Below are 25,257 nucleotides of genomic sequence, written 5' to 3'. Positions count from 1 at the left end.
CCATATCATCACACTCCCATCTCTGTGCTTAACTGTTGGGGCTATGCATTCACTGCAGTAATGTTGGCCAGGTTCACTCCAGACATGCTGGACCCCATCTGAGCTGAACACATTTATATTGGTCTCATCTAACCAAAGAATGTGCTCCCAATATTCATGAGGCTTTTTTTTCATGCTGTTAAGCAAAGTTTAATCTTGCGGTTTTGTGCCAAACAGCAAGCAAGGATTTTTTTCTTGGATGCGATCCATAGAGGTTAACATGCAATGTCCTATGCACTGTCTGAGCTGTCAAAAAAACTCCAGTTTTCATTGATAACCCCTGGGCCAAGTCTGAAGCACTTGGCTGTCTGTTTTTCAGAGGTAGATTTTGCAAGTATTGTCTGTGGTATTTTAGGAGTATGGCCACTGTGGCTCTGATTAGTGGTATTATGACTCAGTCTATACCTTTTTTTTTTTTTATTCTCTTTTTATCAGTCACCTTATTTCTCGATATTACTGTATCAACTATGACTTATCACCACTTATCCTAATGAGCAAATAGTATTTGCTCATTACACCTGCAAGACATGTCACATTTTAGCTTATAATTGGCTATCCTTATTAAAATGGAATATGTTCCAATTTCTATCACTTGTTATGTCTAGAACACAACACGAGAACATATGTGTTCATCACACTTCACATTTTAGCTTACAATTTGCTATTTTTATTATCGTTATTATGGAAGGTGTTCCAGTTTCTATTACTCGTTATTTTTTAACACGACTTATTAGCTTCCATCATCACAGCACACAACAATTTTCACTATTATTCACATACTAGCTCAATCATATTTTTGTAGAACATCCCATCCTTTTCACTTAATATTCAATTTTATTTCTTTGACATCTTATTACTCCATGTATTTCATCTCTTGAATTGTGTAATTCCCATGAAGTACGATTATCTATTAGAGGTATCCCCCCTATACCCACATCCATCATATTCTTTTTTCAGTATGTTCCAGATCTATCCATTAGTAATAATTGATCCCACTCTCTCTTTAGTATAGTTTAGATTCATCCTAGTTATTATTACTAATGGGTGAGAGTCCTTTCGTATTAACATATCCAATCCAATACGTGATAAACCAGCAAGATAGATCAATAGGATACTGGGGACACATATCCATACAATCCACAATATCACCTATTAGTACCTCAAAATTGAGCACAGGTGGTATATACCACCTTCAGAAAGTGACTAAATATGTCCGAGTTGATTGATAACTCTCCAATCCAATTGATTTTTAGAAGAGGCGGAACTTCCAGTTACCGCTGCACTTAAATTCCTTCACAACGGGCGGCTTGCTGCCTTTGAAAAAGCCCGCACAGGCGAAACACGTCAGCAGTTTCTTCAGAGACGCTTTTAAACTAACATTGCTGAGACTCATCTTGTTGAGTCCACCTCTTAAACCTTTATTGGTGCTAGCTATATTGCATTAAGCGGTTATATGTGGGACGCTCTAGTTAGACGTCATTAGGCTAGATTCAGATCCGTAGTTCCCTTATGTACTGTTGCTGAGTGCTATTATTTCAGTGATAATGTGCATAGCCTGATTATATCATTTTGACAAGCATTATAGCACAGAATTTGCATTTACTAGGTGAGAACTACGGGATACCGGCAGATTTAATTCACGTTTCAACTAGCTAGGCTACATTAACCAAGAGTACAAATATTTATATTAACACACCTGATGGGTAACAGAGACCACCCCAAGGCAACACGGTTGCAAAAAACTATAGCTTCCAAAATAGCCAGGGATTACCTATATTCTAATGTACAAGCACTATATATTATATTAGACTAATGTTATATCTATCACAAGAGTCAAGGTAAACATTACCCTTATTATAGGATCCTTATGTGTACAAACTTCATAATCGCCAAATATATAGACTTGTGTAAACTGGCCACGCTGTATTAACCTAGAGACATCCCTTTTATATCATCTTTACCAGATGTGCATCTAAACCACATATTGGCATAACTGTTGCAAACAATTGTGCACATTAAGGTTTACCTAATTAGTTACATACTCTAGCCCAGAAGTCAGTTTATTACTATGCATACTCACGTGTATAAGCACTACACACACCCCTACACTACTCTAATATCTGAAGGTGAATATTATCTTCACCATGAAATTTTAGTGTATAGTTATTGCACTACGGTCAAATTGACTTCCTAGTATATGCTAGCCACTATTCCAATTTGTGGCGACGTCCACAATATTATTTTATTACCCCACTGTTGACTGCGGATGCAACTATTGTATTCACTAGATGACCATTTTTGCTCGTAATTTTGACAGCGTCAGTGGACTTACTTATACATCAATAAGATTTATCATGTCTATCGTGCTGTACACTGATGGCTACTAGTTTGACACATACAGTACCAAACATTATTGGCCTTGCTATATCAGCTCTAACAGCAACTTTACACTGACAGAGTGGCCATATATACTAGCGTGGTCACCTGTAGTGTAAGTCTGCATTTATATTACATACTCCTTATTTTCTCCAGTTACTCTATCCCACTGCTAGAGAATAGGCGGCTTGATCATTTATTATTATAAGTTTGTGGCCCTTTTGATATTGATATATTAAAGGCATCAACCTGTATCCATTAGATGGCGTCTCACTGTTAAATTTTTATTGCGTGTACAAATTTTATTAATTGTACACAAAAGTTATATTTTAATTGTCAACCATAAATTTCTTTGTCTCTTGAGTCTGGACAGAGTGCGCTATATTTGCATTCTTTTCTGTGGATTTATCTTATATATCCACTATCTTTGCTGCTTCTGTGGGTGTGCAGCTTAAAGGGACACTCAATCAAAATTAAACTTTCATGATTCAGATAGAGCATGCTAATTTTAAACAACTTTCCAATTTACTTCCATTAACAAAATGTGCACAGTCTTTTTATATTTAAACTTTTTGAGTCACCAGCTCCTACTGAGCATGTGCAAGAATAAGTGTGTATGCATTTGTGAATGGTTGATGGCTGTCACATGGTACGTGTATGCATTTGGGATTGGCTGATGGCTGTCACATGGTACAGGGGGAGTGGAAATAGACATCTTTTAAAATTGTCAGAAAAAAAATCTACTACTCATTTGAAGTTCAGACAAAGTGCTATTGCATTGTCTTATCTTGCATTTGTTGAATTTGCAAATCTACTGTGTTGACTGGTCCTTTAAGCTCATCAACAGTGCTAAATTGGGGGCTTTTAAGTAGGTTTTTAAAAGGTTTCATATTGGATTTTTAGATTAGTATATGTGCATATTATCCTTTATAGTAGTGTCTACTACATGCAGTTAAATGAAAATTGGTGAATACTGTTCCATTAATGGTTTACTACCAGGGATATTAATATGCTGGGCACAAGCAGCAGTAACCTTTCTTACACATCGTACCTCATTTGCTGCACCTCTCATTCACTGGCTTTCTTTAACTTCCAGAATAAAACAAAAAATCCTGACATTTAAGGCCCTCAAACAAACACAGCTCGCCCCCATAGCTCAGACCTTGTCTCCAGATACCCTTCCTCCCGCCCCCTTCACTCTGCTCACGACTTCCTCTCTCGTTACCTCATTCCCATCTACACGAATTCTCCAGCATTTGCCTAGCTCCACAAGACTCTCCCCTAGTTTTCAAAGCTGCAGGCTCTCCTTAAAAAGTCTACTGTTCAGGGATTCATACAATGTAAAACTTTTCTTACCTCAGATCCACTCCTTTTGTCATCCCCCTTGAACCCCATAGCATGTAAGCCTAGGAGTCCAGCTGTCTTGTAGATTGCCTTCATGAAAGCGGATTTACAATAGTGCAAATCTTGACAGAGCCTTTTACCCATGTGTCTCCTATAAATGCTACCTTTGCATATTATACCTATGTTTAGGTATATAAAAAAAACTGCATAAATGTAAATCTCATGCTCTATAAGGTGTACTAAAATGACGCACACAATAGTGAAAAATCTGGCAACATAATTGATCTGAGAACAGTCAGAAATTCTGTTACAGGGAGCAAGAATACATGAGCTCCAAAATAGCAGCATTCAGTATGAAGATGTAAAGCTTTTATCAACCTACCAGCTGTAAGGGGTTAAAGGGACAGTACATACTCATTTTCATATAACTGCATGTAATAGCCACTACTATAAAGAATAAGATAGCATGGTATTGAAGATGCAGGCACACAAGGACAAAAAATAGTGAGAAGAAATACCTCTTGCTTGTATGTTAACATTGTGTTTGTCCTGTCAGATAGTTGGTTAAGGAGATTTACACCATTTTGAAAACCTAGGTTACAGAATTTATTGCATACAGAACACAAATAAAAAAACACACAAAATCATCAGATGCTTAAAAGGGATATGAAACCCAAAATGTTTCTTTTAGGATTCATACAGAGCACATAATTCAAAACAACTCTCCAATTTACCTCTTATCTAATTTGCTTTATACTCTTCCTATCCTTAGTTGAAAATACCTAGGTAGGCTCAGCAACAGCAAAGCACTACAGGGTGCTAAGCTGCCAATTGGTGGCTGCACATATATGCGTTTTGTTATTGGCTTACTTAATATGTTCAGCCATTTGGCAGTAGTGCATTGCTGCTCCCTCAACAAAAGAAACCAAGAGAACAAAGCAAAGTTTATAATAGTAAGTAGGAAAGTTGTTTAAAATAAACCATGAATGAAAAATTCAGTTCCATGTCCCTTTAATTTCACTAATGTCCCCTTTAAAGCTGGAAACAAAAATTCCGATTTTTTTTATATGCATGACATAAAATTTTAATGTAATCATAACAAAGTTACATACATACACACACACTTCTGCCTTCCCCCAGTACCTTGGAATGGTTTGTGCACAATTATATATATATATATATATATATATATATATATATATATATATATATATATATATATATATATATATATATATATATATATATATATATAAAAAATATGTTTAGCTTTGCCCAGTAAAACAACTTTGCAATATAAATGTCATTATGTGGCCCCTTTTCATGTTATTAAATTCTGAAAACTGTGGATTTTCTCATTCTCAGAGCTGGAAATGCACCCTGCTGACTTCTCAATGTAACCCTTATTACATATCCTTTTCCTAATTGGCCTTAGCAGATAACTACAAGATAAAAATGTAGTTTACACTGACATCATGGCAGTGGCTAGCCTTGTTGTGTACAGACTCAAGCTCAGATTGTCTCCTCCAAATGAGGCAAATGATAGGTGGGGTATGGATATTGAAAAACAATAGCAGCAAGCAAGATGTTAATTTGTTATTAAAATGTTAGACTTGTGTGCTATAGAATTCCGTAGCAATACAACCGAAATGTGTTGTAAAGATCAAGTGTTCAGTGTGCCTTAAAAGGAATATAAAAGGTGCAAAAATAAAATAATCTCACGTAAGAGCATTTTATTTTTCTATAATATTGCAGGTGCATAACTGCTTAAACAAAGCAAAGAGAATAAACACTCCAGAGCAGCAATGCACTACTGGGAACAAGCAGAAAACATCTAGTGACGAGACAAGCGTGTAGCCACCAATTCTCCAGCTTGCTCCCAGGAGAAAACGATAAGTACATATTAATTTCCAAATAAAGGATAACACAAGATACCAAGTAAGTTTGAAAACAGGAATTTAAAAGTATCAAAAAATGACATCTGAATCCTACAAGTTTGATTTTGACTGTCTATTTAAAATAAAGTTAAAGACAAACCTTGTCGGGGGGATGTAAAAAAATTCCTAGGATAAAAATTTAGATAGCATACAAAGCTACACATTATAGAAAATATGGGCAGACTCGATGGGTTCGTATCTGCTGTCAAAATCTGCTTCTTTGTTCTATTTCCGTGCTCCATTAAACAGCTGTTTAAACAGCTTTATCTCAACTGTCATACAAAACAGTTTATTATGCAAAGTTTCTGCTCTTTTATTTGCATTATAAAACACACATTACAGAAAAATTACTGTAAAAGCAGGCAAAACAAAACCGGTTTGCATAGCTTGTCTATTATATGCATAGTATATAACATTTGATTAGGGATTTCATCTTTAGCTTAATGTCCCTTTTAAGAAATTAGTATTTTTTTTTAATATATATTATATTTGTGGGAGTGTAAACATTAAGGGCCAGATTATGAGCGGAGCGCAAATTTATGCACGCAAGTGATAAGGGATCCCATTGGAGCCTATGGAAGCACGCTCTCGTGAGCGCAATTCTTCCTCATGTTCACATTGCTGTCAACTTGTAATACTAATGTGCGCTGGTACTACTCAGTGGAGTGCTAACATCGCAAAAGCGATATTTAGCACTACACTAGTAATCTGGCCCTAAGTCCACAAATACTTTGCAACATGAAAATTATTAGACAACTGTATTCTTGTCACTAAACACTTCTAAAAGTAGATTTTTTTAAAACGTTTTATACTTTAATGATTCAGATAGCACAGGCAATTTTAAGAACATTTTCAACTTAATTCTATTATGAAATTTGTTCTTTTGGTATCCTTTGTTGAAATGCATAGCCTCGGCAGGAGCAATGCACTAAGAGTAAGCTGAAGGTTGGTGGCTACATACAAACGTCTCGTTGGCTGAACAGATCTGTTCAGCTAGCTCCCAGTAAAGCATTGCTGCTCCCAAGCTGACTAACTTAATTGAACCCATGACCAGTTGTTAAACACAGTTATTTGCAACCAATAATGCAATAAAATGCTCTTAACACAGACATTTTAACTTGTATACCCCTTTAAAAAAAAGGACATGATTCAGTCAGAACTTACAGTTTTAAAAAATTCCAATTAACTTCTCGTCATATTTGCTTTACTCTTATGGCATTCTTTGTTTTAGAGATACCTAGGTAGGTAGCGTGCATGCCTGGAGCAGTATAGGACAGGAAAAAGTGCTGCATCTAGTGCTGTTGTAAATGGATAACATTCTTGCTGCCATATATAGTGCTGCTGACACATGCACACTCCTGAGCTTCCCTCCTTGCCTTTCTGACACACCTATCCCTGCATTCCATTTTAAGTAACAGCCCACAGCAATCACAAGTAGCACTCCAGCTGGTCTCCATGGCTGCCCAAACTACAAAACAATGGTTTTCTTTGTTGAGATATAGGGCAGTATTATCAATGAAAAGCCGTACCACCTGCTCCATTAAGATGAGTGATGCATGGCCAAAATTCTACTGAGCCTGAGCAGTTTTTACACGTGCACAGTTCCACAACACCTATATGGCTCAGCACACTCTCAGGCACACAAGCGCTTTCAGTAGTGCGGGAAGCACGTCCATATTGCCCTTATGAAAAAGATTGCTTTGTAAGGATTCCCAGGTGTGTCCCCCTGCGCAGCTTTATAAAACCAAATTCATGTAAAACATCAATGCTCCAAGTACCCCAATGCATTGAATCCACCGATTGAGAAACTAGGCCCTGAAGCATAACACTTAAAGGGAACACCAAAATTGTAACTGTTTAAAAAGATAGATAACACCTTTACTACCCATTTCCCGGCTTCGCACAACCAACATTGTTATATGAATATACTTTATAACATTTAAACCTCTAAACTTCTGCCTGTTTCTAAGCCACTACAGGCAGCCTCTTATCACATGCTTTTTTATTCGTTTTTTACAACAGGAGACTGCTAGTTCATGTGGGCCATATAGATAACATTGTGTTCTCGCCCGTGGGTTGTGGATGACACTGCACCAATTGGCTAAAATGCAAGTCAATAGATAATAAATAGCCCCATAATCAGGGGGCTGACAAAATAATCTTTGATACAAGGTAATCACAGAGGTTAAAAGTTGTGAAGGCTTTATGGAAACCTTCAAGTTGGAGACCTTTAGAAAAATATAGAAAATCCAAACACCACGAGTTGTGCTAAAGCTAAAAGCACAAAGTTAGTTCCAAAGAGTACCCCCCCCCCACATGGCGCTTTGCATAAACAGAATGGAGGACAGTATGTTTGAACATTTGAGAAGCCTTTTCTCGGTTGCCTATTACTTTGCAAAAAACAACAGGCCATTTACAGATTTTGAAGGTCTCTTCAAGAGAACTGGCTAATTGAATCTTGAAATGGATGATGAATACAAAAACTAATAAAAAAAAAAAAAAAAAGATTTTTTTTTTTTATATCAAGCATTGCAATTATAATTGCAATATAAAAGAACTGATCTGTGAGCTAAAACAGGCTAAATTTGTACGTTTGATGCTTGATTGTTCAACTGACAAAGTTGGTGTCAAAGATTGTATCTTGTATGTTAGATATTTTTTAAAAAAAACAGTAACTTAACCCTTACAAGGTTGCAGAATTAAATGGACTTTCATATTGCCTTACATCCTACAAGCTCAATGTGATTGGCACAGATGGTGCAGCAAACATGATTGGCTCAGAGACTGGCCTAGTCCAGAGGCTAAGGCAGAAAGCTGCACACATTATTGGTGTCCACCATATTGCCCATAGACTGAGCCTAAGTGTATTATGTTCAGTGAGAAACCATCAACATATTGAAGACCTTGACGGATTTAAAAACCTTGTACACGTTTTACCACTACTCTTCAAAGAGGATGCAGCAGCTGCAATAAATAGCTGCAGATTTGCACCTAAAACTAATCAAATTTAAAATATTTGCAATCTGTAAGATGGGTAAGTGCACTCTCAGCACTTGAAATAGACTGGGAATGTGTAACTTTGCATCTGTTAAGTGTTGCAGCAGATAAAGAGAGTTTTCTCTGCAACCTGAGCAGCATTAAGATATTATTAAGATGTTCGCCGGCTTCATTTTCTCCTGGATTACATTGGGATCATTAAGAGCCTCTCATTTTTTCAAATGAAAAATACAATATCCTCTCTTCGATACCTTAAAGGGAAATGAAAACCAAAGTTTTTATTTCATGAGTCAGACAGAGCATGCAATTTTAAACTATTTTCTAATTTACTTCTATTATGAATTTGTCTTGTTTTCTTGGTATCTTATATCTGGGACACTATATGGCAGCAGTTTAGTAAGAATGTTATCCATTCGCAAGAGCACTAGATAGCAACACTGCCATGTAGTGCTAAAGATGCCTACCTAGATATCTCTTCAACAAAGAACATCATGGGAAAGCAAATTTGATAATAGAAATAAATTAGGGGAAAAAATTAAATTGCATGTTCTGCCTGAATCACTAAAGAAAATGTTTGTGTTGCATTGCTCTTTAATGACACTTAAAAGGGACACTGAACCCAATTTTTTTCTTTTGTGATTCAGATAGAACATGCAATTTTAATCAACTTTCTAATTTACTCCAATTTTCTTCAGTCTCTTGGTATCTTTATTTGAACTGCAAGAATGTAAGTTTAGATGCTGGCCCATTTTTAGTGAACAACCTGGGTTGTCCTTGCTGATTGGTGGATAAATTGATGTCCACAGTTCTGAAACAAAACAAAAACAAATAAAGATAGCAAGAGAACAAAGAAAAAATAATAGGAGTATGTTATAAAGTTTCTTAAAATTGCATGCTCTATCTAAATCACAAAAGAAAAAAAAATGTGTTCAGTGTCCCTTTAAGGACAGCATGAAGACAGTCATTTTATTGAAGTGTTAGAAATAAACCTATTTCAGGATATGCAATCACATGGAATGGGTAGCACTTCAATTTCCTTTGTTCAGAAAGGAAAAACGAAATATTGACGCTGTTTAGGGCTGCAACAACTAATCGGTAAGTTTGATAATAAAAATAGTTGTCAACAAATCTCATTATCAATTAGGTGGTCAGCGAATAGTTGGTCAGTTGCACAGCACCAGTTGCTTTAATCTGATGATCTACTGCAACTAAGATTGTGCAAAAAAAATTGAATTTGTTTATTTTTTTAATCTTTTTTTCTATCCGATTAATCGGACAATAATCATCCGATTAATCGGATAGAAAAAAAAATATAATAAATAAAAATGTTTGCACAATACCATGTGCAGGAGTTCATCGGATTGAAGCAGCTGGTGCTATACAATTAACCAACTAATCGCTGACCGCCTAATTGATAATGAGATTCTTTTGACAACTATTTTTATGATCAATCTTACCGATTAGTTGTTGCAGCCCTAACACTGTTATTTTTTTTTTGGAGAGGTTCTTGAGACAAAAAACAGACAAAAAACAGTGGAACAGTGCACATCAAGCACATCCAGTAGGCCCGGTAAATCGAACTGCTCCTGGGAGTTTGGAATTTCAGAAACCACTACCACTTTAGGAATCCTAAATCCCAATATTTGAGGATTCTCTGTCGTCTCTCCTTAATGAGTGGTATGGGTTTAAAGTCCTGGGAAAAGGGTGTCTGAGCCTCTTCAGCTTGCACTTTGTACTGATGTACGTTTTCCAATCTTGACACAGTTGCTGGGTATTGTATTGTTGCTCCCAGTCTCCACTGTCTGTTGTGAATGAAGGCTCAGTAACAAGAATGTTATTAAAAATAAATATTGATCATCTATGCAAGAGGACTGCTTGACTTGTTAATGATTGCTATGAATGGTCCACCTGTTAAAGAATTTGAACCATCAAAAATCAGTGGACCATTAGTACTTTAGCTCTAAGACAATTTGTCATGTGCTCAGAGGCAGAACTTTTCTTCACTTTCTGCAATGAGATTTTTTTAGTGAAAACATTTTCTGCAGGTGATTTTTAAATAAAATTCAATTTTAAATTAAACGGTTACACTAAGGCGCCAGTTCAATTGCAATGTTTTGGTTAACTGAAGAATAAAGCAATTTTTAAAGTTTTTATAATATAGTGCAGTAGTTGAAAATTGCATTGCAAATTAGCTGCATTCAAAAAAAGAAAAATTTAAAATGTCTCTTGAATAAATCTGTTTCCTTTTCTCTTGGTCTAACATAGAAATGTAGTAATAAAAAAGATGCAATGCTCATACTAACGTCTTACATTCAGAATCAACGGCTTTGCAGACTGGGAAAGGTTAGGGTGCGGGTTTGAAAAAGAATTCTCTGAGAGACAGTCAACAAGCAATGCGCTGCTGCTTTGCAGCGCTACTGTATATTTGACTGCTCACTTCAAACAGCACTTTGCTATGGATGCACTGTGCTAAGGAAATCTTACACAGTGCAGCCAGAGCACAGCTCTGTTTGAAGAGAACTGTCTAATGTGGAGCAGCACTACAAAGTTAAAGCACCCCAGAGGTAGAAGTTTTCTTCACTTTTTGTGATGAGATTTTGTTAGTGAAAATTTTTCTGCAGGTCATTTTTAAATAAAATTCCATTTTAATTTAGGCAGTTACACTAAGGCACCAGTTCAATTGCAATGGGTTGGTTGGTTAACTGAAGAATAAAGCACTTTTTAACATTTTATAATATAGTGCAGTAGTTGAAAATTGCATTGCAAATTAGCTGCAAACAAAAAAAAAAAGATATTGTAAAATGTCTCTTGAATAAATTTGTTTCCTTTTCTCTTGGTCTAACATAGAAGTGTAGCAATAAAAAAAAAAGATTCAATGCTCATACGAACGTCTTACATTCAGAACAAACAGTTTTGCAGATTGGGAAAGGCTAGGAGCGGGTTTGAAAAAAAAATATCTGAGAGCCAGTAAACAATCAATGCGCTGCTGCTTTGCAGGGCTACTGCATATTTGACCGTTCACTTCAAACAGCACTTTGCTCTGGATGAACTGTGTTATGGAAAACTTACACAGTGCAGCCAGAGCACAGCTCTGTTTGAAGAGAACTGCCAGTGCTACAAAGTTAAAGCGCTAACAATTCCTGCATGTGTCCTTTTCTTTCTGCAGACATGCTGCATTTTCTGCGATGATATCTCAGATCACTGTATGTTCTGCCTTGGGGTAAAGCACTAACAGTTCCTGCATGTCTCCTGTTCTTTCTGCAGACATGCTGCATTTTCTGTGATGACATCTCAGATCACTGTATGTTCTGCCTTGGGGGTCATGTGCATGGTCACAATTTAAAATTGTTATTTTTTGTTTATATTGTAATTAAATTTTATTTTTATAAAAAATGTTTTATCATATTACCTCTCTCCTCCTAGTTGTACTACTTGCTTAAAATGGTTTATTGTTATTTGAGAACAAAAAGTTACTTAACAATATTTAGCAAGCCTATAATAAATAACCTAAATATGTTGTTTGAAAACTTGTGATTTTTGAAAAAGCTAATATTTTTTCCAGCTTATTTACTTCATATACAGGCATACCTCGGAGATATTGCGTGTTCGGTTCCAGACCACCTCAATAAAGCGAATATAGCAACAAAGTGAGTCACACTAATTTTTGGTTTCCCAGTACATAAAATAAACTTATATTTACACTATACTGTAGTATATGTAGTCAGCAATAGCATGTCTAAAAAATAATGTACATACCTTAATTAAAAAATACTTTATTGCTAAAATAATTCTAACCATCATCTGAGCATCACCTGGACACACTCCCCTTCCTCAGACTGAGGAAGGGGAGTGTCCCCCGAAACGTCACACTTGATTTATTAAACTATTTACTTAAAAGAGCAGAGAGTGCCTTCCTTCATTCACATATATATGTGTGTGTGTGTGTGTGTAAATGTAAATATGTTGGAAAAGCATGCTTTGGTTTGTAAAGCACTTTTATTGCTCTTGAGAAAGACGGCTGGGACCATTGAAACGCTTTTGCGTTGAGCCAAATAAAGACAAACTTTTTTACTGAATCTGTGATATTGTCTTTTCATATTGGGAAGGAGCCGGTAACCTGCAATATACACTGTGAGTAGATATTCACCTTTGTATGGTGTATTGTCAGATATTTCAGCACCACTATTTTGCACCTAGAGTCATACAACCGAGGAAGGAGAGGAAGATACCAACGACTGATACAAGCTGAACCAGCGTCTCCAGCTAGCACACCTGGTATACGAGTGTGTGATTGGCTGGTGGCTATCACATGATACAGGAGACTGGCAAAATTAACATTTAAAAATGTTTCAGAAAAAGTCTGCTGTTCATTGTCTTATTATGCACTTGTTGATTATGCAATTCTAATGTATTCAATGGTCATTTAAACACACAGTTAAAAGGGATATGAAACCCACTTTTTCTTTCATGGTTCAGATAGCGCATGCATTTTTAAGCAACTTTCTAATTTACTCCTATTATCAATGTTTCTTCATTCTTTTGGTATCTATTTTAAAAGCAGAAATGTCACCTTAGGAGCTAGGTCATTCTTGGTTCTTTTGTAATCTTTATTTGAAAAAGTAGGAATGTAAGTTTAGGAGCCAGACCATTTTCGATTCAGCACCCAGGGTAGCAACCAATCAGCAAGCGCTACCCAGGGTGCTGAATCGAAAATGGTCCGTCTCCTAAACTTACATTCCTACTTTTTCAAATAAAGATTACAAAAGAACCAAGAAAAATTCATAGGAGTAAACTAGAAGGTTGCTTCAAATTGCATGCTCTTCCTGAATCATAAAAGCAAAAATGTGGGTTTAATATCCCTTTAAATTCAGTTCCAGAGTGGAAATACACTGCAGATCCTAAACTGAATTTGTTGGCTATGTAGATATGCTGACCTTGACTGACGGAATACCACTGTTCAGCTCCAAAACAGTAGGACAATGTCAGTCTAAAGCATTTTAATATTGTGTCTTCTTTAGTTTCCATATCGGGGAACAGCAGCTCCAGAGAGCCATTGCAAGAATTCTACTTCTGACTCCTATGTATTTGGATTAATCTGCCATATATTGTAATATAATTCCATGGCTCTTAAAAGATGCACAGCTGGTAACACAGCATCATGTGTAGCTCCTAAGTTTCAAACACATTTATTAAAACCCAACAGGGGTTGAAAGTATTTGAATGTTAGAGCTCAGAAAGATTAAAGTGATACAAATTGAATTTTTTTTCTTTTGTGATTCAGATAGAGAATAACATTTTAAGCAACTTTCTAATTTACACCTATTTTTTTTCTTCGTTCTCTTAGTATCTTTATTTAAAAAGCAGAAATGTATGTAAGTTTACGAGCCAGACCATTTTTGGTTCAGCACCTGCAGCGCTTGCTGATTGGTGGCTAAATGTAGCCACCAATCAGCAAGCACTATCCATGGTGCTGAAACAAAAATGGGCCGGCTCCTTAGCTTTGATTCCTGCATTCCAGCATTGGTGTGGAGATATTACATTACATGATGGTTTTCAAACCTGTCCTCAGTCTCCCTAACACCCCAGATTTTCAGGATTACCTTGCGTGACAGCAGGCTAATAACCATGTTTACTAATCAGATGATTATTTCGCCTGTGCTCCAGTTCAGATATTCTGAAAATCTGGCCTGTTAGGGAGGCCTGCAGACAGGTTTGAAAACCCCTTCATTACATTTTTAAACTCCTATACTGCCCATGTATGATTAGAATGGGAGCATAAGAATCTCATATTGTCTATTTGAGCATCTCATGCTGATAACTGTAGTTACCATGTGTGCAATTGCCAGCATGGTATGCATCTAGTACGCTATCAGGGCCCAACGATTTAAAACTCTCCACTATGGCAAGATTTTCTAAGAAGTCTCCACAGTACTCCAAGGTCTCTCAAAAAAGTTAGAAAAGCAAATTATTTCAAGAGCTATTTATCTTGATAAACTGAAGGACCATAGAGTGGGGCTTAAAAATACTGCACACAATTACCCATGTTACAAAATAAAGTTAGTACAAATAGTTAATTGTTTAAAAAGATAGACAATCCTTTATTTACCATTGCCCAATTTTGCATAACCAACACTGTTATAGAAATACACTTTTTACCTCTGTAATTGCATTGCATTGTATCTAAGCTTCCTTATCTCAGATCTTTTGACAGACTTGCAAATCAGGCAATTAGTACTGACTCAACTCCACGTTTGTGAGCACAATGTTATTTATATGAAACACATTAATGCCCTCTAGCTGTGAAAAACTGTCAAATGCATTCGGATAAGAGGCGGCCTTAAAAGGCTTAGAAATTAGCATATGAGCATATCTAGGTTGGTCTTTAAACTAAGAATACCAAAGGAACAAAGGAAATTTGAGGATAAATCAAGTAAATTAGAATGTTATTTAAAATAACATGACCTATCCAAATCATGAAAGTTTAATTTGGACTTTACTTTTACTATTTTCTAACAAATTGTAACGAGTGGTTGTGCATTTTATTTTCTCCATGTTCCAGGGTGCATTCATTTCTGCGAATCGTACTTTTTAAATTATAGTTTCCTTAGAAATTACACAACATTAAAGCAACAGGTAATACTGCTAATTGGTGTTAGAACACAGAGGTAGTGTAAACTACTAAAGGAATCTGAAAGAAGAAAATTAAACAATTGTGTGGATTATTATATACAGTGTTAGCCATAACTTTTTCTTTTTTTTAAAAAAAAGAAGTGATACTTTATAAAATTTGTGTGAAGCAAATTACCCACCCTTCCATATCCAGGCTTTATTCCCTGTCTTTCCAAAGATTAAAACTTAACTACTGACTATTCCATACTTTTCAGAGCTGACTTGGCCTCAGACTTCACCTGTTTATTGTATGGAAATAAGCATACCGATTATGGGGGGGGGGGGGAGAAAAGTATTAGGCTTGCAGAAAAAGGAAGCTGGAGCAAATGAGTTAAGTTAAACTATACTCAATTCAGTCATCACACTTTGAAGGTACATGCACATCCCACATACGATATATACAGTTATCACACATACCTTTTGGACAGATCCATTAGAACCCCTGAGAAGATTCTTTCTCCAAGACGAAAGGAAACCACTAAGGCATCCTGGATAATGTGATCCAGTGTGACCTGAACTTTAGAACCAGGAATCAAGTCATCCATTTCCCCTCTCACTGCAGGTTCATCGGATGTAAACTGGCAGAGTTCAGAGTCATTCAAACGTGCATCAGCGCCAAGAACACTAGTGGAACAAACATTTTGCTCCTCCATGTTCTGGTTAATATGGCCATCAGACTCTGGTATTTTAGAGACGATTATAGATACACTATCATCCCTCAACATGGTATCCTTGGCAACAGGCTCCATTAAATCATTTTTTTCTGAAGGTTTATCCCCATAAAACTGGTCATGATCAGTTTGAGGATGGCAAGCTCCCTCTGTTAAAATAGCTGTGTTTATCTGATCATGTTCATTAATTTCCATGTCTGTTCTCAAAGAGATTAACTCATGGTTATGCAAACATTCCACCGGCATACTGTTATCCTCAATAACTATATGTCTTGTCACTTCAGTGGCAGGTTCAATATTTATTTCTGTCACTAGCATACAGGAGCTGTCCCTCATTTTAGTATCAAGTTCAAGCTGACCAGGGGTTTCTTTAGGCACAGAATGAAGGTGGACATTTGTTTCCTGTATGTTAGACTCCACATATAAATGTTGAGCAGGCTCTGAAACTATCTCCATTTTTTCACTAATTACAAATGTTTCCTCATCCACAGAACAAGAAGTAGAGACATGATCCAACAGACCAGTTTCTAACTGAAACAAATCGTCTCTCCCTGAAGTAGCAGGCTTAAATTCCTCATTAATAGATTTTGACACAGGGACCATTTCTTCGTAAACAGTATCAGAACAAGAAGTAGAGACATGATCCAACAGACTAGTTTCTAACTGAAACAAATTGTCTCTCTCTGAAGTAGCAGGCTTAAATTCCTCATTAATAGATTTTGACACAGGGACCATTTCTTCGCAAACAGTATCAGAACAAGAAGTAGAGACATGATCCAACAGACTAGTTTCTAACTGAAACAAATTGTCTCTCCCTGAAGTAGCAGGCTTAAATTCCTCATTCATAGATTTTGACACAGGGACCATTTCTTCGCAAGCAGTATCAGATGTTTTGCTAGTGTCTGAGTTTTGTTTATCACAATAGACTTTTACACTTACTGTAGTCTCTGACACATTTTCTGATAAAAAGTCAACATTTTCAGAAACAGGTTTCTGCACGTATTCAAACCCAATTAAAATTGCATTTGAAACACTATCCTCATTCTCAGAAGAATTATGACCGATGTCCATAGCCTCAACTTTATGTTGATTGTCCACTAAAGAGATATCTATACTATCTTCAGAAGACTGATCTACTACAGCAAAGAAGGCTGGAGTCATACTACCTTCATCTACTCCAAGAGGTAATGACTCTATCAAACTCTTATCTGCCAATTCTCCACCAGTAAACAATGTCTCTGAGATATTTTCATCATTGGCTAAATTTACTCTAGTGGGGAAGGAGTCTGCCATACTATCCTCAGTATGATGTTCAACTGTAGCAGCAACCAACTCTGCCATACTCTCCTTGGAATGACACTGTAATGTGGCAGGGAGTGTTTTTGTTACACTCTCAATATAATGTTGTTCTGCAACTGGGAATGTCTCTGCAGTGCTCTTTTCTGAATTATATTGTATTGCAGCAGAGGGTTCCAGCACATTCTCCTCAGTGGCCAATTCTACTCCAGAAGGGGTGACTTCTGTGATACTTTCCCCAGTAGCCAATTTAACTGCAGGGGTGTTATCTGACATATCTTCCTCTGTATGATAGTTAACTGCAGCAGGCAAAGTTTCTACAATACTCTCAACAGTAGACAGTTGTATTCCAGCAGGAAGGATATCAAGCTTACTCTCTACATAGGGGTATTCTACTCCAACAACTATCTCTCCAGTGTTTTCAGTGGAAAGCACAGCTCCTGTGTGTATGATTTCTTCCAAAGGCACCTCAGTTGGTAGTTCTAATACAGAGGGAAGAATGTCAGATATTCTCACCTTAGGTGATAATTGTATTCCTGAAGAAAGCATCACTTCTGCCCTCTCTTTGGTGGGTAGCTGAACCCCAGAGGTGCTATCCTCTTCCATGTTCTCAGTAAGAACAGCTCCTGTAAAGTTTATGTTTACCACACCCTCATCAGTGGGTAGTTTTATTCCAACAGGGCATATCTTGACACTACTCTCCTCAATAGGCAACTCTATTACAACTGGGAGGCTTTCTACTATACTCTCATCAACACTTTGTTCTACTTTAGAAAGATTCTCTTCCTCACTCTTAGTGTGAATCATAGATACTTCAGGGGTAATTTCATCCATTATCATCCCAGTGAACAGCTCCACCCCAGCTGAAATGTTTTCTGACACATCACTGTAAAAAACAGTACCTGAAGGGCTAATTTCTGACATATTCTCCACAGCATTTAGTTCTAAACCAGCACAGACAACTTCTGGTGCACCCTCATCTATTTGCAGTGTTACTTCAGCAGAAATTCCCTCTTCTATGCTCTCATTAACATGCTGCTCTAGTGAAGAAGCAACTTCTAGCATACTCTCAGCAGACAGTCCACCTTCTCCAGATGGCAGCTCAATGTCTGCATGATATAACTCTGCCATTGGTTTGTCATTTGGATTCTCTACTAGCATTCTATCTTCAGGTATGTTTACTGCATCTGTAGGGGTGATCTCTTCCATTTTATCCTCAGCTTGAATCATTATTACTCCTGCATGACTGATCTCTGCCATCATCTCCTCAGCAGAAAGCAATACTCCTGCATTGGTTGTCACTAACTCAGTGGTAACCATTTCCCCCGCAGTGGTGAGTATTGGGATGTCACACTTAGTTGGAACCACCATCTCTGTGATACTGTCTTCAGTGGAAATCAGTGGTACCTCAGGATAAACGTTTATGCTCTCCTTAATATTGTGCCCTAATTCTGCAGGAACTGTCTCTAGCGTGTACTTATGAGTGGGATGTTCTTCTGTACTAGCAGTTAACTCACCGATTCCATCCACCACCTCAAAGCCACAGTTTATCTCTACTGGAAATGACTCTGGGTCAGAAAGGTTTGGATCCAATGGAACAGGCACAACGTGCTGTTCGACTTCTGGGATACTCTGGTACCCATCATAGTACACCAACTGTATGGATTCCGTATCCATCATCGGCACTTCCTGGCAATCCTCATACTCCATCGCTCTGTCCCCGGTTACCTGCACCACTGACTGACATAGTGCCTCTGAAACTGGCCTTGGCACAGAAAGGAGGGTCGCAGGCCCCAGCACAACATCAGATACACCCTGGAGAGGCTCGTGTTCTGTGATTCCATGCAGTACAGGCCCAGTATTATCCTGCACCACGTCCTGTGAGCAAAGACTCTGCTCCAGCCATCCCTGTTGCATATCAACCTTTTGCTGCTGGTCGGGGTCAATCCCATGCTGAATGGGAATCAGCTCCGATTGCTCCGTAGCACCCGGGAGTCGCTGCGGCTCATGCACCGTCTGCTCCGGCGATGAATATATGCCATCTCCGGCGATCGGCTCGCTTTCCGGCTCAGCTTCTCCTCCATCCCCTGTCCCAGGCGCACCAGCAGCGGCCGCCATTTTCTCTTACGCTTCTCCCCCTTACTCGGGCGAATCGATCCTTGGCCTTCTACTCCTGAGAGACTAGAAATTATCCCGCCCATGGCACACCAAAATAAGTTTCTATTGGCTGTATTCACTTAGCTAAATGTCAATCAAAATAAGAACCAGCGGGTACTTCTCATTGGCCATTGTTCCCTCCAATGAGATAAAATTTCCCCTGTAAAAAGAAAGCTGTATTTCTATTGGTCATAAGGATGTGAATCTTTGTATCTGCTGGCTGTGGAATATATCAATCAAAGTACAGTCCTAAAGACAATTGGGTAATACGGTTATCAATCACTCGCTCATGGTCTCTCAATGTTAAGCGGCGAGCTATTCATCTGTAATTTAGCAGATGTGCACATCATATAATTATTATTATTAGAAATATTTCATTTTCAACTTGAAATTAAAACATGGATAAGCTGCAAAAAGTCAGTAATTACAACTAATCAGACATTTTTTTAAAGTACTTTTATTAATTTATGTTTAAATGTTAATAGGTGGAAATTGTTTTACTTTTCTATTAATTTAATTAATGTTCAGAAGACCCAGTGCGCATATATATATATATATATATATATATATATATATATATATATATATATATATATATATATACACAGTATATATGTCCTAAAGCCTGTGTACCTGGGCCATTTTTTGCAGTACAGCTGTTCCACCCCTTGCTCTCTCTATCCCCCTCTCTTTTGTTCTTCCCCCCTCTTTTGCTCTCTCTCTTTATTTTGCTCTCTCTCTCCCCCCTCTATTTTGCTCTCTCCCCCCTTTCTTTTGTTCTCTCTCTCCCCTCTCTATTTTCCTCCCTCTCTTTTGCACTCTCTTTCTCTCCCCCTCTCTTTTGCTGTCTCTCTCCCTCTCTTTTGCTCTCTCCATCCCCCCTCTTTTGCTCTCTTTCCCCCCTCTTTTGCTCTCTCCCCATCTCTTGCTGTCTCCCTCTCTTTTGCTTTCTCTCCCTTCTCTTTTGCTCTCCCACTCTTTTCTCCCCCTCTCTCTTGCACGCTCTCTCCCCTCTTTTGCGCTCTTCCCCAATCTTTTGCTCTCTTTCCCCCCTCTTTTGCTCTGTCTCTCCTCTTTCTCCCCTCTCTTTTGCTGTCTCTCTCCCTCTCGTTTGCTCTTTCTCCCCTCTCTTTTGCTCTCTCTCTCCCCCCTCTCTCTCTTTTGTGCTCTCTCTAACCCCTCTCTTTTGCACTCTCCCCCTCTCTTTTGCTCTCTCTCTCCCCCCCTTTCTTTTGCTCTCTCCCCCCCTCTCTTTTGCTCTCTCTCTTTCTCTCTCTCTCTATCACACCTATTTTGCTCTCTCTATCCCCCTCTTTTGCTCTCTCTCTACACTTTATTTTGCTCTCTTTCCCCCCTCTCTTTTGTTGTCTCTCTCCCCCTCTCTTTTGCTCTCTCTCCCCCCTCTCTTTTGCTCTCTATCCTCTTTTTTGCTCTCTTTCTCTCCCCCCTCTCTTTTGCACTCTCCCCTCTCTTTTGCTCTTTTTCTCCCCCTCTCTTTTCCCCCCTCTATTTTGCACGCTCTCTCTCCCCTCTTTTGCACTGTCCCCCCTCTATTTTGCTCTCTCTCCCCTCTCTTTTGCTTTCTCTCTCCCCCTCTCGTTTGCTGTCTCTATCCCTCTATTTTGATCTCTCTCTCCCCTCTATTTTGCTCTCTCCTCCCTCTCTTTTCCTCCCTCTCTTTGCTTTCTCTCACCCCATTTCTTTTGCTCTCTCTCCCTCTTTTTTGCTTTCTCTATCCCCCTCTCTATTGCTTTCTCTATCCCCCTCTCTTTTGCTGTCTCTCCCCCCCTCTCTTTTGCTGTCTCTCTCCCCCTCTCTTTTGATCTCTCTCTCCCTCTCTTTTGCTCTCTCCCCCCTCTCTTATGCTCTTTTGCTCTCTCCCTCCCCTCTCTTTTGCTCTCTCTCTTTCCCCCCCTCTCTTTTGCGCTCTCTCTCCCCCTCTCTTTTGCTCTCTCTACCCTCTCTTTTGCTCTCTCTCTCCCCCTCTCTACCCCCTCTTTCGCACTTTCTTTGTTTATCTCTCCCTTTTTTTGCGGTCTCCCCCTCTCTTTTGCTCTCTCTCCCATCTCTTTTGCTGTCTCTCTCCCCTTTCTCCCCCTCTCTTTTGCTGTTTCTCTCCCTCTCTTTTGCTCTCTCTATCCCCCCTCTTTTTCTCTCTATCCCCCTCTTTTGAGCTCTCTATCTATCCCCCTCTTTTGAGCTCTCTCACGTCTGTACTACCCGGCCCCGCCCACGGCACACCTGACCCAGTCTACGTCACACCCGGCCACGCCCACGTCACACCCCCCCTCCCACCTGGTCGGCCCCAAATGAAGGCCAGGTGTGTTTGTCCTCGCGCTGTCTCTACTGAGTATGACAGCTTCGGACAAACACACTTGGCCTTTTATATTATAGGATATATATATATATATATATATATATATATATATATATATATATATATATATATATATATAAATATGTGTATGTGTATATATATATATGTAGATTATACTTTATGTCAGTATATACTCTGTATAATTATATGTCTCCCCTGTCTGTCTTCTTACACTGGATATTGTCAGCCTCAGTACAACTTTCACCTCAAACCCCCTCTGCAACACTTTCTGTCCTTTTAACCATTCTATGCTTCAGGACATAGGGTAAAATTTATCAAAGTGAGCATAAGAAAATTTTCACATTTATCGTCAAAAAAGCCACTAAAGTCGCAACTCTTTATAATGTACGAACAAATTGACTCATGATCATTCACAAGTCTTTAATATATGCAAATAAGTTGTGTGGAAATGCCTAATTATTGGCATTTTAACATGTCTGTATATATTTGCAGTTCTCATATATTTATAAAAAGGGGTGCATGTAATATTCACTGTTTTTAATCTCGCTAATTTGTAGGTTTCGAGGTAGTTAAAGAGAATGAGGGATATTGTTGTTTGGAGGGAAAATGTGGAAAAATTCTTGTTGTTATGGCTGTATTTAGGGTTAGAAATCACCCATAACAATGCGCAGAACCTGAAGAATAATATGTACCTGAAGAAAAATAATTCAATAACAAAAAGGTATATACAGATTTATAAAAAGTAAAATAATTTAAAGTGCAATTGAAATAAGTGTACTCAAAAGAACAAAGATAAGCTACAATAAACGGGCAACCTTCCTCGACAAAAGAGCGCCAAAGAAGGGGCAAAATAAAAATAACTTTAATAATATATAAGAAACTAGTCCTAAAGCCTGTGTACACAGGACATTTTTTGCAGTTCAGCGGTCCGACCCCTTGCTCTCTCTATACCCCTCTCTTTTGCTCTCTCTTTCTCCCCTCTCTTTTGCTCTCTCTCCCCTCTCTTTTGTTCTCTCTCTCTCCCCTCTCTTTTGCTCTCTCTCCCCTCTCTTTTGCTCTCTCTCTTCCTCTCTCTTTTGCTCTCTCTCTTCCCCCTCTCTTTTGCTCTCTCTCTCTCTCCCCTCTCTTTTGCTCTCTCCCCCCTCTCTTTTGCTCTCTCTCCCCCTCTTTTGCTTTCTCTCTCTCTCTCTTTTGCTCTCTCTACCACCTCTCTTTTGCTCTCTCTCTCTCCCCTCTCTCTTTTGCCGTATCTCTCCCTCTCTTTTGCTCTCTCCCCCTCTCTTTTGCTGTCTCTCTCCATCTATTTTGCTCTCTCTCCTCTCTTTTGCTGTCTCTCTCCCTCTCTTTTGCTCTCTCTCTCCCTCTCTTTTGCTCTCTCTCCCTCTCTTTTGCGCTCTCTCCCCCTTTCTTTTGCGCTCTCTATCTCCCCCTCTCTTTTGCTCTCTCTCTCTCCCCTCTCTCTTTTACTCTCTCCTCTTTCTTTTGATCTCTCTACCCCCTCTCATTTGCTCTCTCTCTCCCCTCTCACTTTTGCTGTATCTCTCCCTCTCTTTTGTTCTCTCCCCCCTCTCTTTTTCTCTCTCTCTCCATCTATTTTGCTCTTTCTCCCCCTCTCTTTTGCGCTCTCTCTCCCCTCTCTCTTTTACTCTCTCCCCTTCTTTTGCTCTCTCCTCCCTCTTTTTTGCTCTCTCTATCCCCCCTCTTTTGCTCTATCTCTCTTCCCCTCTCTTATGCTCTCTCCCCCCTCTCTTTTGCTCTCTCTCTCTTTCTCTCTCTCTCCCCTCTCTTTTGCTCTCTCTCTCCCCTCTCTTTTGCTCTCCCTCTCTTTTGCTGTCTCTCTCCCACTCTTTTGCTCTCTCTCCCCCTCTCTTTTGCGCTCTCCCCCTCTCTTTTGTGCTCTCTATCTCCTCCTCTCTTTTGCTCTCTTTTGCTCTCTCTTCCTCTCTCTTTTGCTCTCTCCCCTCTCTCTTTTACTGTATCTCTCCCTCTCTTTTTTTCTCTCCCCCTCTCTTTTGCTCTCTCTCCCCCCTCTTTTTGCGCTCTCTCTCTCTCCACTCTCACTTTTGCTCTCTCCCCCTCTCATTTGCTCTCTCTTTCTCCCCCTCTTCTGCTCTCTCCCCTCTCTCTTTTGCTGTCTCTCTTCCTCTCTTTTGCTCTCTCTCCCCCTCTTCTGCTCTCTCTCTCCTCTCTCTCTTTTGCTGTCTCTCTTCCTCTCTTTTGCTGTCTCTCTTCCTCTCTTTTGCTCTATCTCCCCCTCTTTTGCTCTCTCTCTCCCCCCTTCTGCTCTCTCTTTCTGTCTCTCTTCCTCTCTTTTGCTGTCTCTCTTCCTCTCTTTTGCTCTCTCTCCCCCTCATTTGATCTCTCTCTCTCCCCCTCTTCTGTTCTCTATCCCCTATCTTTTTTGATGTCTCTTTTCCTTTCTTTTGCTGTCTCTCTCCCTCTCTTTTGCTCTCTCTCCCCCTCTCTTTTGCTCTCTCTTTCTCTCTCTCCACTCTCTTTTGCTCTCTCTCTCCCCTCTATTTTGCTCTCTCTCCCCCCTCTCTCTTTTGCTCTCTCTCTCCCTCTCTTTTGCTGTCTCTCTCCCACTCTTTTGCTCTCTCTCCCCCTCTCTTTTGCGCTCTCCCCCTCTCTTTTGTGCTCTCTATCTCCTCCTCTCTTTTGCTCCCTCTTCCCCTCTCTTTTGCTCTCTCTCTCCCCTCTCTCTTTTACTGTATCTCTCCCTCTCTTTTTTTCTCTCCCCCTCTCTTTTGCTCTCTCTCCCCCCTCTTTTTGCGCTCTCTCTCTCTCTCTCCACCCTCAGTTTTGCTCTCTCCCCCTCTCATTTGCTCTCTCTCTCCCCTCTCTTTTGCTCTCTCTTTTCCCCCTCTTCTGCTCTCTCCCCTCTCTCTTTTGCTGTCTCTCTTCCTCTCTTTTGCTCTCTCTCCCCCTCTTTTTCTCTCTCCCCCTCTTCTGCTCTCTCTCTACGCTCTCTCTTTTGCTGTCTTTCTTCCTCTCTTTTGCTGTCTCTCTTCCTCTCTTTTGCTCTATCTCCCCCTCTTTTGCTCTCTCTCTCCCCCCTCTTCTGCTCTCTCTCTCCCCTCTCTCTTGTTGTCTCTCTTCCTCTCTTTTGCTGTCTCTCTTCCTCTCTTTTCCTCTCTCTCTCCCCCTCTTTTGATCTCTCTCTCTCTCCCCCTCTTCTGTTCTCTATCCCCTCTCTTTTTTGCTGTCTCTCTTCCTCTCTTTTGCTGTCTCTGTCCCTCACTTTTGCTCTCTCTCCCCCTCTCTTTTGTGCTCTCTATCTCCCCCTCTCTTTTGCTCTCTCTCTCTCTCCCCCTCTCTCTTTTACTCTCTCCCCTTTCTTTTGCTCTCTCTCCCCCCTCTCTTTTGCTCTCTCTCCCCTCTCTCTTTTGCTGTATCTCTCCCTCTCTTTTGCTCTCGCTCCCCCTCTCTTTTG

At 39.2% G+C, this 25,257-nt stretch overlaps 1 protein-coding gene across 1 annotated transcript in view; it reads right to left on the bottom strand.

Annotated features, from left to right (window-relative positions):
- Positions 1-19,529, bottom strand: part of PWWP2A (PWWP domain containing 2A) — a 290,650-nt gene extending 271,121 nt beyond the window's left edge. Inside the window, exon 1 of the mRNA XM_053718774.1 lies at positions 15,780-19,529. Coding sequence (XP_053574749.1) covers positions 15,780-19,447 — 3,668 coding nt within the window. The 5' untranslated portion in view covers positions 19,448-19,529. The remainder of the gene's footprint in view (positions 1-15,779) is intronic.
- Positions 19,530-25,257: the final 5,728 nt, after the last annotated feature.

The sequence above is a fragment of the Bombina bombina genome, chromosome 6 (assembly GCF_027579735.1).
Source record: "Bombina bombina isolate aBomBom1 chromosome 6, aBomBom1.pri, whole genome shotgun sequence".
NCBI lineage: Eukaryota > Metazoa > Chordata > Amphibia > Anura > Bombinatoridae > Bombina > Bombina bombina.
Note: the sequence above shows the minus strand (reverse complement) of the source record. Positions and strands in the feature narration are given on the sequence as shown.